General features: G+C 36.3%; 1 protein-coding gene across 18 annotated transcripts in view; it reads left to right on the top strand.

Moving 5' to 3' along the window:
* Positions 1-15,911, top strand: part of FAM13B (family with sequence similarity 13 member B) — an 86,711-nt gene that overhangs the window by 59,495 nt on the left and 11,305 nt on the right. For 12 of the 18 annotated variants that reach the window (XM_025432701.3, XM_025432703.3, XM_049091810.1 and 9 more), the window contains 8 exons: positions 2,774-2,838; positions 5,006-5,054; positions 5,671-5,821; positions 8,525-8,590; positions 9,975-10,185; positions 11,340-11,469; positions 12,065-12,146; positions 14,316-14,545. In XM_025432701.3, coding sequence (XP_025288486.1) covers positions 2,774-2,838; positions 5,006-5,054; positions 5,671-5,821; positions 8,525-8,590; positions 9,975-10,185; positions 11,340-11,469; positions 12,065-12,146; positions 14,316-14,545 — 984 coding nt within the window. Of the gene's footprint in view, positions 1-2,773; positions 2,840-5,005; positions 5,055-5,670; positions 5,822-8,524; positions 8,591-9,974; positions 10,186-11,339; positions 11,470-12,064; positions 12,147-14,315; positions 14,546-15,911 lie in introns of all 18 variants that reach the window. The other 6 variants (XM_049091815.1, XM_049091816.1, XM_025432709.3 and 3 more) reach the window with 2 other exon arrangements.

Genomic DNA, 15,911 nt, shown 5'->3' with positions numbered 1-15,911 from the left:
TTCTGCAGTGAAAGTGGCTGTGCAGTTATCTTTTTGAAGCAGTGTTTTTGTTTAAGTGTTTGGATAAGTGCCCTGAATTGGAATTGCTGATAATCATATGTTCTGGTTTTAATTTTTTGAGGAATATCTAGACTTCTTTCCATAGTAGCTGGACCAGTTTACATTCCTACCAACAATATATTGTGGTTCACATCTTTGCCAGCACTTGTTATTTCTAGTCTTTTTGATAATAGCCATTCTGACAGGTGTGAGTTGCTATCTAATTGTGGTTTTGATTTGCATTTCTCTGATGATTAGTGATGTTGAGCATGTTTTCATGTACCTTTTGACATTTTATATGCCTTTGGAAAAATTTCTCTTCCAATCCTCTGCCCATTTTTAAATCCTGTTGTTTTTTCCTATCGAATTATAGGAGCTCTTTTATCCATTTTGGATATTAACTCATTGTCAGATATATTGTGGGTTTGTTTTGAGAGCGTGAGTACATGTACTTGATCTGGGGGTGGGGCATAGGGGGAGAGAGAATTGCAAGCACATTCTATGCCCAGCGTAGAGCCTGATGTGGGGCTCAGTCTCACAATCCAAAGATTGTGAGCTGAAATCAAGTTGGACACTTAACTGACCGAGCCACTCAAGCACCTCTGTCAGCTATATTGTTTGGTAATATTTTCTCCGTTTAGTTGCCTTTTCATTTTGTTGATGATTTCCTTTACTGTAGTGACTTACATACACCTTAATCAGTAGAAGAAATTGGCTTAGAAGTATACTTTATATACTGTGTAGTAAGGTTTACTAAGCAAATTAAATGTGTAGAATGGAGTGGGGATATTTAGCTTACTTAAAAGAAAGTACCTTAGCATGCTTGGAATATTGGGTGGGTGGAGATGGGGAGATGCAGAACTAAATATTGTGAAATCATCAGTAATGGATGGATAAGGACTGGGGGGAAGCCAGAAAAATTACTAGAAATGCCCATTAGGCTTTAATTAGCTCCTGGAATTGAGCCCCAACAGCCCCTAAACATTGGCATTACAATTATGCTGCAGCTGCTGCTCTCAAGAGTACTGCCTCCACCACCACCACCACCACCACCACCACCACCACCACCACCACCACCAAAGCTCTTTAGCTTACCTTAACGGAGACTAGAGCACCTTAGACTTCCTTTTGAGGACTGATGGTTTGGGGGAAGAGAGGGGTAGGAGGAGGAGGTATGGGCTTGTTTACCGGCTAATGTTTTAGAGAAAACAAGTTATTTCTACCCATCTACAAAGGAATGAATGTTTTATGTAGAGTGAATTCTGAGGAAGTAAAATTCCTTTAAGTGATAAAACTCAAAGTTTTAGTTCTCAAAAAAGTATTGTTTATTTTCATCTGTTAAATTGAAGTCTGGACATACTTTAACCTGACCTTAATACCTCTTTTTTTTTTTTTTTTGTCCTGGGGCATAATGTAGAAGATAACTCTGCACCTTACTCTGAATTCCATCTGCCTTCTTCACTGTTAGTGTATCAGTTTTTGTCTTCTGTTATTGTGTCGGGCTTCGCTCTCCCTCTATTCACCTCCAACTCATGTGTGTGTGTGCTCACGCTCTCTCTCTAATAAATAAAATCTTAAAAATAATTATGTTGTCTAAATCTGGCTAGAAAGTATTATAGCAGTCTTTATATTTGTTTCCGTTATTTCATAGTATAATGAATTGTAGGTTAAATAGAGTTGGAGATATGATTGTATGTTTTTATAGTAGAACTTTGTGGGCAGCCCAGGTGGCTCAGCGGTTTAGCGCTGCCTTCAGCCTGGGGCCTGATCCTGGAGTCCTGGGATCAAATTCCGCGTCGGGCTCCCCACATGGAGCCTGCTTCTCCTTCTGCCTGTGTCTCTGTCTCTCTCTGTCTCTCTCTCTCTGTCTCTCTCTCTCTCTCTGTGTCTCTCATGAATAAATAAAATTTAAAAAAAACCTTGTTTTTCTTCTAAGCTATTTCTTTTGATTCACAGTAACTGTGAGATAGGCAAATAAATGATTATTCTCATATTTGTGATGAGAAAAGTAGAGCTGGGACTTGAACTTGGTTCTTTGAGTAAAACATCAAGGCTTATTTTAAATATTGTGTCTAGTAATGATTATTTCATGGGCCCAAATTTGAAAAAGTAAAGTTATATCCTAGACAGAAAGGTTGATGAAGTCTGATATGGAGATCAGTGATTCTCAAAGTTTGAGTCTCAGGATTTCTTGATACTCTTAAAAGGGTTGAGTATCCCAGAAGGGTTTTGTTTACATAGGTGTATCAGTATTTACCACATTAGAAAATAAAATTTAAAAATTAGAAAGTGTTTATTAAATTCATTCAAGGTACCATAAATACTATTGCTTTTTTTAACTTAATAAAAATAAAAAGCTATATAAAACTTTGTTTTTAAATAAAACATCTTCTAGAGCAGCCTGGGTGGCTCAGCAGTTTAGTACCGCCTTCAGCCCAGGACGTGATCCTGGAGACCCCTGCTTCTCCCTCTGCCTGTGTCTCTCTCTCTCTCTCTCTCTCTGGGACTCAGTCCCGGGTCTCCAGGATCACACCCTGGGCTGAAGACAGTGCTAAACTGCTGAGCCACCAGGGCTGCCCAATTACTCTCTTTAAAAAGAGATGCCAACACCTATAGACTACTATGAAGAATTTGACTAACTTGTGATCTAATACCATAATTTAGATGGGAAACTTCTCTCATATGTGAATATTGGGAGCTCCATTAATACAGTGGTGGTGTTCTTTTTTGTCAGTCTATAGGTATACTCTTAGAGCCATGCAGTGACCACGGTGATAGTGAAGATGGCTGCCTTGAGGGGTAAGCATTTTCTCTCATTACTAATTAATCATTTTGAGAATTAGAGCACTTTACAGATTTGGGGGTGAGATTTTTAGATGAATCTGTCATAACATATATTTTTGATAACCTAAAAAACCAACTTCTTGTTTTAGTAGTAAATATAAAGTATATTCATAAATACTCAGGGGAGCCACAGGTTCAGACAGACATTAGTTATAACTTGGAAAATGTTCAGAGGGAGGAAAACTGAGCCTTCTTGGAGACACTCAAAATTTTTCACTTGATTTGTAGCACAATTGGGAGTTTGTTGATATTAATATACCATTCAGTGAGTTAATTCATAGTCTTAGAACTATGATAACTAACTGAAGGATTATAGCATATTTGCTTTACCACATTTGTATAGGATATTTTTGTTCCCTTTCCAGCTCCACCTTGGTTTATCCCAGCATAGTCTTACATAGTTTGTGCTTGTTTACTTCCTTGGCCAGGAAAAATGGGAGGGAGATACTAAGGCAATGAGTATTTCAGCCATATGTAGTCTCCATAGATACTCAACAGATACAGTCCTTTGAACAGAAGCTTTCTAGAATGTTTTCAGTCACTGAATGGGTTTTGGATCTTGTTACCCTTTTTCTGATTCTTTGAACATTGCCAGTTACTATAACTTTCTTAGGAAGGATGATTGATATTCAGAAAACAGATCTGTAATAAATGCAGACTAGATTATAAATACTAAGGATTCTCAAATATTACTGATTTGATGATAGCTTGTTGGCAAAGGTAAACTTGTGTTAATGCCATTGTCTCTCTTAATTGTGAGTAGGAAACCTGTTTTCTGAGGGTAAGTAAATTCTTTGGAGCCATGTCTCTGGAGTGTCTCCATACTCTGAAGGTCCACAGATTTCCTGCTTACAGCAGTTCCTTGTGCTTCCTTTCAGGAGGCAGGAATGATCCTCTTCCAGCCCAGGGAGTATTGGAGCTATGGGCTGAAGATATAAGATTAACAGGCATCCCCAGAATGATGACATCTGGATTTGGTAGAACAATAAGGATCCATTTAGTGAGGACTCAATCTTTTTGGAAAAGCTCTTTCCTCTTCAACTTGTGTATAGGTTAGCAAACTTGTTTTTAGATCCAAAGAGTTCCTTGGTTAGTTGGATTACATTTTGCATGCCTAACACTCATGTTTCTCAAATTTAGGTGATTGGGTCTTTTGTAGTCGTAAGGTAGAATGTAGTTCATTCCACCGTTTGCTCCCACTCTAAGCAAGGGAAGGCCTTTGAGCTTGCCAGAGAATTTAATTTAGTTCATTTCTTATGCTCAGCAAGAATAAGGTAATTATGCATATGATGAGATGATTTGCCATAGTTAGGTCAAGACATGTCTTCTTGGTACACACTGGGAGAGAAACCACATCTGTGTATCATTGTAAATTGCCACCATATCTTTGGGGAGAAGAACTTTCCCACTGTATTAGTTATATTGCCAACCTACTGTGATACTAGATGCTCTGTGGATTGTTGGTCAAATAGGTAGAGATCATTTGTGACAGCTTGCTCTACTACTTGTTCTAAATAGGGGTTCATTTTTATGGGGGAGAATATGGGGTGAATTGAAATTTTAAAAAGATTCCTTTTTATATGTTACCATTATGTTTTGAGGAAGGAGAAGTTTAGAAGTAGAAATCTTGTTTTGATTGTGATAGAAAACAATCAGATTTAAAATATAGGACCATAAAAAAATATAAAGAACCATCGCTATACCTTTACAAAAAAGTCTTTAAGAGAAAGAAGTCCCAGAGTGGGGGATAATAAAGCTCTGGTTAAAGCTAATATTTACTTTACAAAATCTTTCCATTATTTAGTCAACCCCGTTTGGTTTCTATTTATTGTGGATTTTAATTTTACTCTTAAATGTTTTTCTTTTGGGGGGTGGTTGTGTGGGGGAGGGTGGTGAATGTTACTTAATTTTTCTAAACTTGAAGTAATTCTGTGGATCTTTTCAGTAGTGTGTGATTTTCAGATATAGGGCTCCAAAGAATGGGCATATGTTCAGTTGTCATTTTCTTCTCTCACATTATAAATGCTGACTATATGGGGAAGAGAGGAATCTAGGTAAGAAATGTGCAATGATAGTAACCTACTTATTCCTAAAAGACTAATAACTGTACTTGTATTTTTAGGAAGGAATGTGTGTCATTTGACAGTGATACATTGTCACACTTGATTCTGGTAAGAATTATTTTTTTCTTGTGATTCTTACAAATTTGACTAGGTTTAACCTACCAATTATTATATCTGGCCTTCAACTCTTAGGTTGAATAGGTTAAAGGAGATGTAAATACAGATTCTCTTACCAGGTATTTTACATTTAAGCAGCGACTTAATTAGTCACTTTTGATTATAAGTAACTTGGTTATAAAAACATTTTCTTGGGTGCCTGGGTGGTTCACTTGGTTAGTGCCTGCCTTTGGCTCAGGTCATGATCTTAGGGTCCTGGGATCAAGCCCCACATAGGGCTACCTACTCAGTGGGAAGCCTTCTACCTTTCCCCATGTCCCCCCTTTGTGCTTGCTTGCTCTCTTTCTAATAAATAGAAATCTTAAAAAATATATTAAAATTTTTTTTCCCTGAATTTGGGATCCAGACTTTGTCTTCCAGCACTACATATTATAAAATTGCAAATATGTATTTGAAAATAATTTCGATGGTGGGAGTGGGACAGCTGAGTATAGATAGGCACAATAATACACTAATGGAGACCATACAAGGATATATGCTGCTTGTTTTTAAGCTGATTGAGAAAAGCTTTGTGGTTATGAAATGTATTCTTTATTTTAAAATACAGGATTCTAGTAGCAAGATATGTGATTTGAATGCCAACACTGAATCAGAAGTACCAGGAGGTCAAAGTGTTGGTGTTCAAGGGGAAGCAGCATGTGGAACCCAAATTCCACATTTAGATCTGAAGAATGTTTCTGATGGTGATAAATGGGAAGGTAATTTTAGCCACACGTTATTTTCCTGATACTCTTATTTGTAACTGAAATTACCTAAAGCAATAATGAGACTACTGTTCTTTTCTGGACAGCCTTATTCATTTTGACTTTCAGTTCTTTCTTTCATATAAGAAGAGTGAGTGTTGTTACTCAGATGCACTAACGAGATTGTAGGGTGACTATCTCATATATACTAGAAGTTCTTATCTGATCCGTTAGCTTTGAAGATGAAGTTAGAAGTAAAAAAATAAAATCTCCAGGATAGGCTTTTGTTAATTGTTAAACCGGTGCTGTCTCCCAGTCTTTGAAAATTTCATATGTTAGGGCTTAGAGATTTCACTTTAAACAGGGGGCTTATATGTAGCTATCTTTCCTTTATGATCATCAGGAATACTTTTTTTTTAATGTTCTTTAAAGGCATTTCTAAGCAAATATACCATATCCCTGCACCTGTGTATTAGCATGGATACAGAGTCCTAACAGTTTTTACATAAAGAGAAAAGTTTAAAAAGCACGCCACATGTGTATGTGTTTGTCAGAACTCAGTAAATGTGTAAAGACTCGGATTTCGTTATATATAAGTTTTTCTTTTTTTAATCAAAAGTTGCAAAACCTAAATAAATATTGAACTCCAGTGAATGATTTGCATGCTGAAATGTTTATGAGGAATGTATCATTACTTGCAGTTAACTTTGAAATCCATGAAAAAAATAAGTTGATGGGATGGATAAATGTTAAAAAGCAAGTATAGTAAAATGTTAATGGTAGTATCTAGGTGATTGATGTTTGAATGTTCAGTGTAAAATTTTTTCAAGTTTATGGTATATTTATAAACTTTGAAATAAAATGTTGGGGTGGGAGAGTGGAAGCCAGCAACAAACTTGAATTTAGGAGTCCTGGATCATACACCTTCCTAGGTAAAGAGTTTTTGAGACACTCAGGAATCTTCAAGTTACTTATTTATTCACTTGAAGTCCCCTTGGTTATGTCACATTTGGTAAGTTAGCTGATGACATAGAGTAGCCATAACAAGAATTGCAGTGCTAATACTACGGGCTCGTTTTGCCACCTCAAGTCTACTCATTTGATCACAACTCAATTTTATTTATTTATTTTTTAAGGTATAGCTAATTTTTTAAAGCCCCAACCAAGTCATCGTCTGTGCCAATCTTTACTGCTGTCTCTCCACCCCCTTCCTTTTTTTTTTTTTCCTTTTTTGTATTAGATGTTTGGCATGCCAAGTGGCATATTATGTGTCTTAACTTAGACTAAATCAGGAAGTTGTCTTTCATTTGCTTTGTTCTGGGTCATTAGGATGTTTGGAATTTATGAAGATGCTCCCCAGAATTAGGGGATATGTTAGCATCCTGGTGGCAGTACAGATCAACCGTCCCTTTCATTTATTTACCCTGGCATAGTCCCTGAAAAGAAGTGGTGGTCAACAGAGCATCCTTGGAGCCAGCCGTAGTAGGAAAGCAGTCTCTGAAAGATGAGGCTGGGATTCTGACAGAGGGCGGATGCTTCACCCTTTTTGGAGAATGTAGATAAATAGCCTTTCATAATCTGTGGCCTGGGCCAAATTGATCTTAAGTTTTAAGCACAGAAGAGCACTTGTTTTCCATGGTCTGAGGAGATAGATTTTTCTGTATTCAGCTTCAGCTTTCTGGAGGCTTACCTAAAGAGAACTTAATGCCGGGCTCACTGTTTGCCTGTCAGAATCCACCTCTTGCAGCTTGTGGTACAGAAAGAAACTAACTATAGACTTCTAATTTTCAGTGCCTCAACTGCCCTGTTAGAAACCTGGCTCAACAGCTGTGACAAATCCATGTAGGCCGCCTGCAGGTTTTTACAGGAATAGGGGTCAATGACTTTCAGAGAGCCAGTGGCAATAGACATTTGGGTGAACTTCTCTGCCATGAACCCTGCATGTGCTTGGAAGAATGCCTGTTAGCAGACCATTTTGTTCCTTCCAACTTTGCTACCAACACAAAGATTGATTTTCTGTATCTAGGAATTAGGATGCTCTAATGAAAGTCTTCCTTAAGAGACCAAGTTAATTTTAGACACTAGGTACTTTGGAATCAGAGACCTACCTTGTTTAATAGAGAACTGGGGTCTCCACATAGAAGCCCACCTTACTCTTCCTTAGTATGTGGGTTTTGTTTTTTGTATTGCTCAAAGGATAGTCAACAGAATGCAGTTGGCAAGCAGGTAGTGCACGTCTACCCACCGGTTTGAATTTGTAGCAGCCAATCAAAAGGTTTTGGCTTTTAATGGAAGTGGGCAATATCTTTCCTTCAGATTCTCTCCTGCTAAAACTCTTGAATGAAATACAAGTGGTGTCTTTTCAAAGAGCAAACTAAGGGAGATATTTTTCTGTCAAATCGATTAAACTAAAAAGCTTCAAACAGTACTTGGTGTTAAAGAGTTTCCATTTCTTCAGTTTTATGTTTGAGTTTTAATAAAACAGCACTACTTTGATTTTTTTGCCTTGCTTGCTGAAATGGAAATGTATGTTTGTGTTTGTTTTTAAAGTTTGGTTAGTAGTAATTTCTTTGAATAAAGTTTTTGAGCAGAATGCCTAACTGGTTTTAGGGAAATGTTTTTGGTATCTTTGGCTTTGTGTTAGTTATGTGTATGGTTTGTTCTGACTGTGCTGTGTGTTCACTTTAGTATTTTTTGCCATTTTTTCCATTTTATTAGCGTCATGCCCTATCACTTTTCCCCTCATTGATTTCAAAACAATGCATCTGCAGAGAGATGGGGAGGGTAAGTATGGTTCACCATAGTTTAGTTTTTTTGCCTTTTTATGGTTCACTTTGTTTGCCTTTTTATGAGCCCTTCTCCTGCTGTCCACATATATTAGGAAAACTGTTCTGGGTTAAAAATGATACCCAGAAAAATTCATTTTTGTTACTTCCCTCTTAAAACAGGTGATTTCTCATAAAATGTTTATTACAAGTTATTTGCTGGGAAGCAGGTACAAGGGTTGCTTTGAAAATCACTTTATTGCTGGGTTTATTGTGGGATTGCACGCTTTTACCCAATTTTTAGTTATCAGATTGATCTGGGCTTTAAAAACTAAATTATGTTCTTATTACCCTGGAAAAATTATGTAATGCTTTTAGTTGCTAATATATAAATTAAAACTAAATTACTAAAGTAGCGATCCTTAGCTATTGTGTGAAGAAAAAACATCAGTCTTGTTTTTTGACACTGTCAAGCCATCTTTGCATCCAAAAATACTTAAAAACTCACTTTTACTATTGCTAATAGCCATATATCAAAGTTTTAAATTGTAGTTATAAATAAAGTTAATATGTAGATGGAAAAATTTTCCCCCTTCTGGATTCCAGTGATACTTGTATTTTTGTTCTTGGAGTATATTTGTGGATTGTATGTTTATCTGTATGTGTTTTGTATGTAATCAAACCTCATCTGTGCACAGACATCAAATATATCGGTGTGGTTTCATTTGCAAACATACAGGATAACTCCAGTAAGATAAATGTGCTGAAAGACTAATGCTGTTAAATTTTGTCTTGATAATACTGTTGAATGTTTAATTGTTAAGATATATATTAAACAGAAATTCTGTAATAAAAAATAACCACATTTAATGTTAGAGGCCAAGTGCTGTCAGGTGAGTTAGCTGCTCATTTGGAAATGTTAAGAATTCTTTTGGGGTCAGAGAGCTTCATTTAGTGAGTGTTGTGAATAGAATGGGGAATAGCTTCTTTCCACTTTTAAAACAGTCACTTGACAATGAGTGATAGTTTATTCACCTGGCAACTATTGAGGACTGTTGCGTGTTTACTCTATAAAACAGCACTTGAAAAATAATATAACTAATATAACTTTAAAGAGCTTGACAGTGTCCTTTCTTGCTTTGTGACTGGCTTTAGAAATTTAAGTATAACTCCTTATATGAAAAATAGAACTCTAAGCTAAAAAAAAAGAAGCATAGAAAATTATAAACGACAGTAGCTTTATGAAAGTCCTAAATCCTTTGTTTTTTTAAAGCATATAATAAATATTATATAAACCACTATATAATATGGTTTAAAGAAAATACAGCTGATAATTGTGTGACTTCTTTTCTCATGTGGAACCAAGAAACCCATGGGTACTATTCTTTGTGTTTGTTTTACAGAGCCATTTCCTGCTTTTAAGTCTTGGCAGGAAGACTCTGAGTCTGGAGAAGCTCAGCTTTCTCCACAAGCTGGAAGAATGAATCATCACCCCTTGGAAGAGGACTGTCCTCCAGTATTATCACACCGTAGTTTAGATTTTGGGCAAAGTCAGCGTTTCCTACATGATCCAGAAACATTGGATTCCTCATCGAAGGCACTTTCTTTTACTAGGTACATTGTTCTTACATATTTACGAGAGGCAATTCTTATTATGTCATTAAATCCTTTGAAAGATTTAATCCAGACTTTCCCCCCTGTATCATGAAAAATATTTTTGTAAGTTTTTGGAGGGGACTCCTCTAATTCTGCATTGAGATGTAGGGGTTTGCTTTCTAATAGACATTTTCTCACAGTATACATATTCATTTATTCACCTATGACTGAAATATGGAACTCTGGAAGGGAGGCAGGTGGAGCCCACCAATCTCTAGCATTTTTATTATTAAAACTTAAAATTGATTCTAAATGTCAAAACCTTTCCTTTGCAGTTTGAAGACAAAAAGAATTCTGAGCTGCTAGGCATTTGTTTCTTTTCTGCTTTTGTCCAAACAACTTTTGAGTGATTACAAATTGTTTTTAACAGTACTGATGTTAGCTAATGGTGTGGTTTCTAAAAACTATAGTGTAAAGTGTTTGTTTTTTAACTACTACCTGTCCTTTAATGTTAGGTACTTAATTTTTTACTTTAAAGATTTGCTTCTTGGCAACGGCGTTATGTTATATCAGAGTGATAAGAGATATAACTTGGAAAAAAATTTTTTGACTGGGTAGCAGCAGCAGCAGCTGCTGCTGCTTCTTCTTCTTCCTTTCTCCTCCTCCCTCCTCCTCCCTCCCTCCTCCTCCCTCCTCCTCCCTCCCTCCTCCTCCCTCCTCCTCCTCCTCCTCCTCCTCCTCCTCCTCCTCCTCCTCCTCCTCCTCCTCCTCCTCCTCCTCCTCCTCCTCCTCCTCCTCCTCCTCCTCCTCCTCTTCTTCTTCTTCTTCTTCTTCTTCTTCTTCTTCTTCTTCTTCTTCTTCTTCTTCTTCCTTTTTTTGACATATAACTAACATACACTATTCTTTTATTTCAGGGTGACATTCTGGCTCAGTTGGTAGAGTGGGCAACTCTTGATCTCAAGGTTGTAGGTTCAAGCCCCACTATGAGTATAGAGATTGCTTAAAAATAAATATAAAAATTAAATTAAAAATTCTGTTGTTTTCAGGTGTACATCATAGTAATTTGATAGTTTTGTACATTGAAATGAACCCCATGATAGATCATGCCCTACCATCTGTAATAACTCGAAATTTTAACACAGTGTTTGCCTTTTGTTTTAATTTTAATTCAGGATTCGGAGATCGTCTTTCAGTTCAAAAGATGAAAAAAGAGAAGACAGAACACCGTATCAATTAGTGAAGAAATTTCAGAAAAAAATTAGACAATTTGAGGAACAGTTTGAAAGGGAAAGAAATAGCAAGGTAAGTGTGTAACATTGTTCAGGATTTGGTAGATCTATTGGAGGAGGTTCCTTAGAGAGCATTAGTCCATCTCTTTCCTTATATAATGAAGTTGAGATGTGCAGAGAAATAGTGATCATGTAGATCTGAGATCATACAGATCCTTAGCACTCTAATTCCACACCACTATTCTTATCATTGCATCTTTATATTTCATTTGGCAAAAAAGCTTGTATAATTTTTAAAGGAAATACTTTACATTGACCACAAATAGCAAGGGGAGTGGGAGAGGGAGAGAGATTTAATAATTAGAACATGTGAAGTGGAAAGAATCCTGTACTTGGAGTCAGAAGACTCATATTCAAATCTGGCTTTTGTCAGTGGCTAGACTCTGCTCTGAGAGAGCTTTACTTTATATACCATCTGTATACAAATAAAATAAGATGAAACAAGGATGGAGTGAAATCTCTGCTGTGGGAACTGTGAAGTATTATTTAGGCATACATTAATAATTATTAAAAAAAAAAAAACCTCAAAACCAAAACAAATAACAAAAAAAAAAAAATTTAATGATTATCTCTTACCACAGAGGTGTCAGTGTTCCTTAATTTTTTAGCCCTCCTACAGTGATATTGCAGCCAATCCAAAGGTATTAAAATGGATGACAGAGCTTACCAAACTGCGGAAGCAAATTAAAGGTAGGAAATATATCATTTTTATAATATTATATGTGCTTTAAATGTATTTTTAATTCTCATTATTACAGTATTCTCATAATTGCATGAGAATTATATGAATTAATAATTCTATGACATGAATTAATGAGAATTAAATTCTACGACAATTATGGTTATAATTTTTGATAATTTAAATTTGAGATGCTGTTTGGCAAAAAAAAAGTTTCCTTTTTTTTATTAGTTTTTTTTTTTTTAAGATTTTATTTATTTAATCATGAGAGACACTGAGAGAGAGGCAGAGACATAGGCTGAGGGAGAAGGCTTCTTGCAGGAGCCTGATGTGGGACTCAATCCCAGGACCCCAGGATCATGATGTAGGCCGAAGGCAGATGCTCAAGGGCATCTGAGCCGCCCAGGTGGCCCTGTTCTTTTATTAGGTATGGTCAAAGTTATACTACTATATTCTTCTGTATGTCTTTTTTTTTTTTTTTTTTTCTCCTGTATGTCGTTCTGGTGTTTCTGTTAGTAATAGTCTTTTGAAAGGTGCCCTAGATTGTATATTTATAGGTGATATAATAAGGTTTATCTGAAATATAGTTCATATTAAACGGTTTTGATTTTTGGTAGATATTTCATTAAGAATTAAGAATTTTTGATGGGGGAATGCCTGGGTGGCTCATTCAGTTGAGCGTCTGTCTGCCTTTGGCTTGTCATCAGAGAGTCCTGGGATCAAGCCTTGAGTTGGGCTCCCTGCTCAGTGGGGAGTCTGCTTCTCCCTCCCCCTGCTCTTGTACTATGAGTCTTTCACTCTCTCTCCTTTTCAAATAAATAAAATGTTAAAAAAATTTTTTGATGGGTATTTAACACTATCACAATCAACTGTTTATACTACAGAGACCAAAAATTATAAGTCTTTAAATAAAAACTAGTTCTGTGTTATGGGTGTTGGCCTAGCACAGCAATTGCTAATTTATATTTACTTTGTGCGTGTTTAATCAGCATGTTTTTTAGTAATTGTTAATACTTAAAAATTATCTGCACCTACTATGGGTTTATAATTTGTAGCATCACATTTTGGTGTATTCATTTGAGTTTATTCAATAAAATTTTTACTGTCATTAAGTACCAAGTACTTGTAGACATCTGGGCCTTTGGCAGTGAATAAGACGGTATCCCTGTTGTCATTGAGTTAACATCCCTGTGGTTAAAATAAGCTTCCTTACCTCTTTAGACTTTCCCCTACAATTCTATGAAGCAGTTTCTTATAAAATGCCAGTTTCCAACCATCAGTCAAAATCATTACCTTAAATGTGTTACTAATGGTTATATTAAATTGACAAGCATTAGTCTCTTAACTAATTTTCCAGTTTTCTTCCACTTTTATTGTCTCAAAGTTCATTCTCTGCATAGCAGCCAGAATAAAAAACTTTGTTAACTATCTTTAGACCCCTCAGTAAGCTTCCCTTTTAACTTAAACTCCTTATAATGGAGAGAAATAGTGATCATGTAGATCTGAGATTATATGGATCCTTAGCTACCTCATTTCCTTGCCTACTGTGTCCTTAGCCATTTTATCACATTCCACTCTCATTTCCTGTTCCTTAAACATGCCATGTTTCAGTGCCTGTGCATTGGCTATTGCCTCAACTGGAAAAGATCTCTTTCCCTAAATCTTCTAGGCTGGGTTAGCTGCTGCTGCTTCCATGTTCACTTAGGGTGTTACCATCTCAAAAAGTCCTGTTTCAGTCCATTAAATATAATTGCTCTTCCCAAAGCACATTCCTTTTAGCACTGTGATGCCATTGTGTCTTCTCTCCTTTATAGCACTTAGCATTCTCTGAAATTATTTTATGAATCTGGTTACTTGGTTTTTATTTTTACTTTCTTGAATATATGCTCCAAAAGAACAGGGGTCATGTCTCTGTTTACTCCTGTATTACCAGTGCTTATCAGAGAATCTTACTTTATGGTAGGCTTTCTATGAATTGTCATTGAAAGAACGAATGGTATAGCTTGCCACATATAGATTTCAGTATTTCATATAACCTTGAAATATCTGAGCCTGTGTGCTGTTAATGTCCACTATCCTGTTACATATCTTGCTTATTACCCTTGGATTTTTTTTTTTAACCCTTGGATCTTTAGCAAAATCATTACTGATCTATCTGTCCTCTTGGTTCTGAAATATAGATGCAAAACACAAAAGCTCTGATGGAGAATTTGTACCTCAGACACGCCCACGTAGTAACACTCTTCCGAAAAGCTTTGGCTCTTCTCTAGACCATGAAGATGAAGAGAATGAGGATGAATCCAGGGTCATTCCGAAGGAGAAGAAGCCATCTAAGGAAGCAACACTTGAACTTATTCTGAAAAGACTGAAAGAAAAACGTGTTGAGCGGTGTCTTCCAGAAGATATCAAAGTAATCTTGAGCTATGATTTTGCCCATACTAGCCTTTAGAGTCCCTAAAACAAAAAAATTACCCAGTGTCATGGAGATGTGTAGGTAGTCTTACTGGCCTGAGTCTGCTCCCCAGGTTTATAGATAAACAACATGTTTTTATCTGAACACCAGAAATGCCCAGTCATTCTGGGACACAATCATAATAGTAAAACTAAAGGGCACCTGGTTGGCTCAGTAGGTAGAGCATACGGCTCTTGATCTCAAGGTTGTGAGTTCAAGCCCTGCATTGAGAGGTTACTTAAAAATAAAATCTTAAGAAAAAGGTCGTGATCTGTTCATATATATTAGAAACAATAGGCAAGATGAGTGTGTATAAAGCTTAAACATAACTGAGCTTGAATCTTGGGCCTTGTATCTTAATAGTTACATGTATTGAGCTCTTAGCTTTTGCCAGGCCCTGACTCATTATTTTATTTGGGTTCTGCCCTTGAGTCCCTTCAACTGTCCTATGACAGATATGGATGTCTGTTAAAATACTAAGACAATATGGTTGTTATGAGGATTGAATAAATGAATTTTTTTGAAGAACCATTCCTCAAAGCCCAAGCCTAGGGCAGTCCTGGTCAAAGCACTTGGAAACCCAAATTATTTATCAGATGAGGTTTGCTGCAAGAATACAGAGATGGCCTCATGTAAACTTTTGTCTTGGCAGTAATGAGCCCTATGGCTCATTCCTATCTAAACAACAGAGTACACCTCTTTCATGGTTTAAATATTGGAGTGTTTTATCTCCCTTGATCAGGGCTGGATTAGAAATTTTAATCACTCCCTTCCCTTAGCTTTTTTTGTTTTTTAATTTTGGGTTGAATCAGCCAACCTTCTTTCCCTTCCTTCCACCCCTTTTCCTAGAAATGATTTTGATTGGATTAGCTTTATTCACATTTATTGTCCTAGATTTAAGGTGCATGCTTGAGGTTGAAGTCAGTGTTTTGCAGTTTACCCCAGCTATCCTCTACTGGATGTACATAATCTAAATTTATATTTGTTAGAGGAATATACTATACATAATCTAAATTTATATTTGTGAGAGGAAAATTTATTTTTTTCTTTTTTTAACCTCTATTCCACTCTGATGAGAAATAAGATAGTATTATCTAATCCTGAGAATAAGTAGAGAGTTTATGTCTAGATTCAAAAGGGTATTTTATGGAATGTTAAAGGTGGTCCATTGGAACAAATTGGGAAGGTTCTGCGGACAAATAAATTTGGGATACCCTTCCTCCTCTGTAATTTAGAGTACTAAAAGATAGGAGATGAGTATTGCAATGTAAAGAAAGTGTCATAGGAAAGGAAGCTGAGCTCATAGATTAGAAGTTTAGGTCAT

The sequence above is a fragment of the Canis lupus genome, chromosome 11, assembly GCF_003254725.2.
Source record: "Canis lupus dingo isolate Sandy chromosome 11, ASM325472v2, whole genome shotgun sequence".
Taxonomy (NCBI): Eukaryota; Metazoa; Chordata; class Mammalia; order Carnivora; family Canidae; genus Canis; species Canis lupus.
Note: the sequence above shows the minus strand (reverse complement) of the source record. Positions and strands in the feature narration are given on the sequence as shown.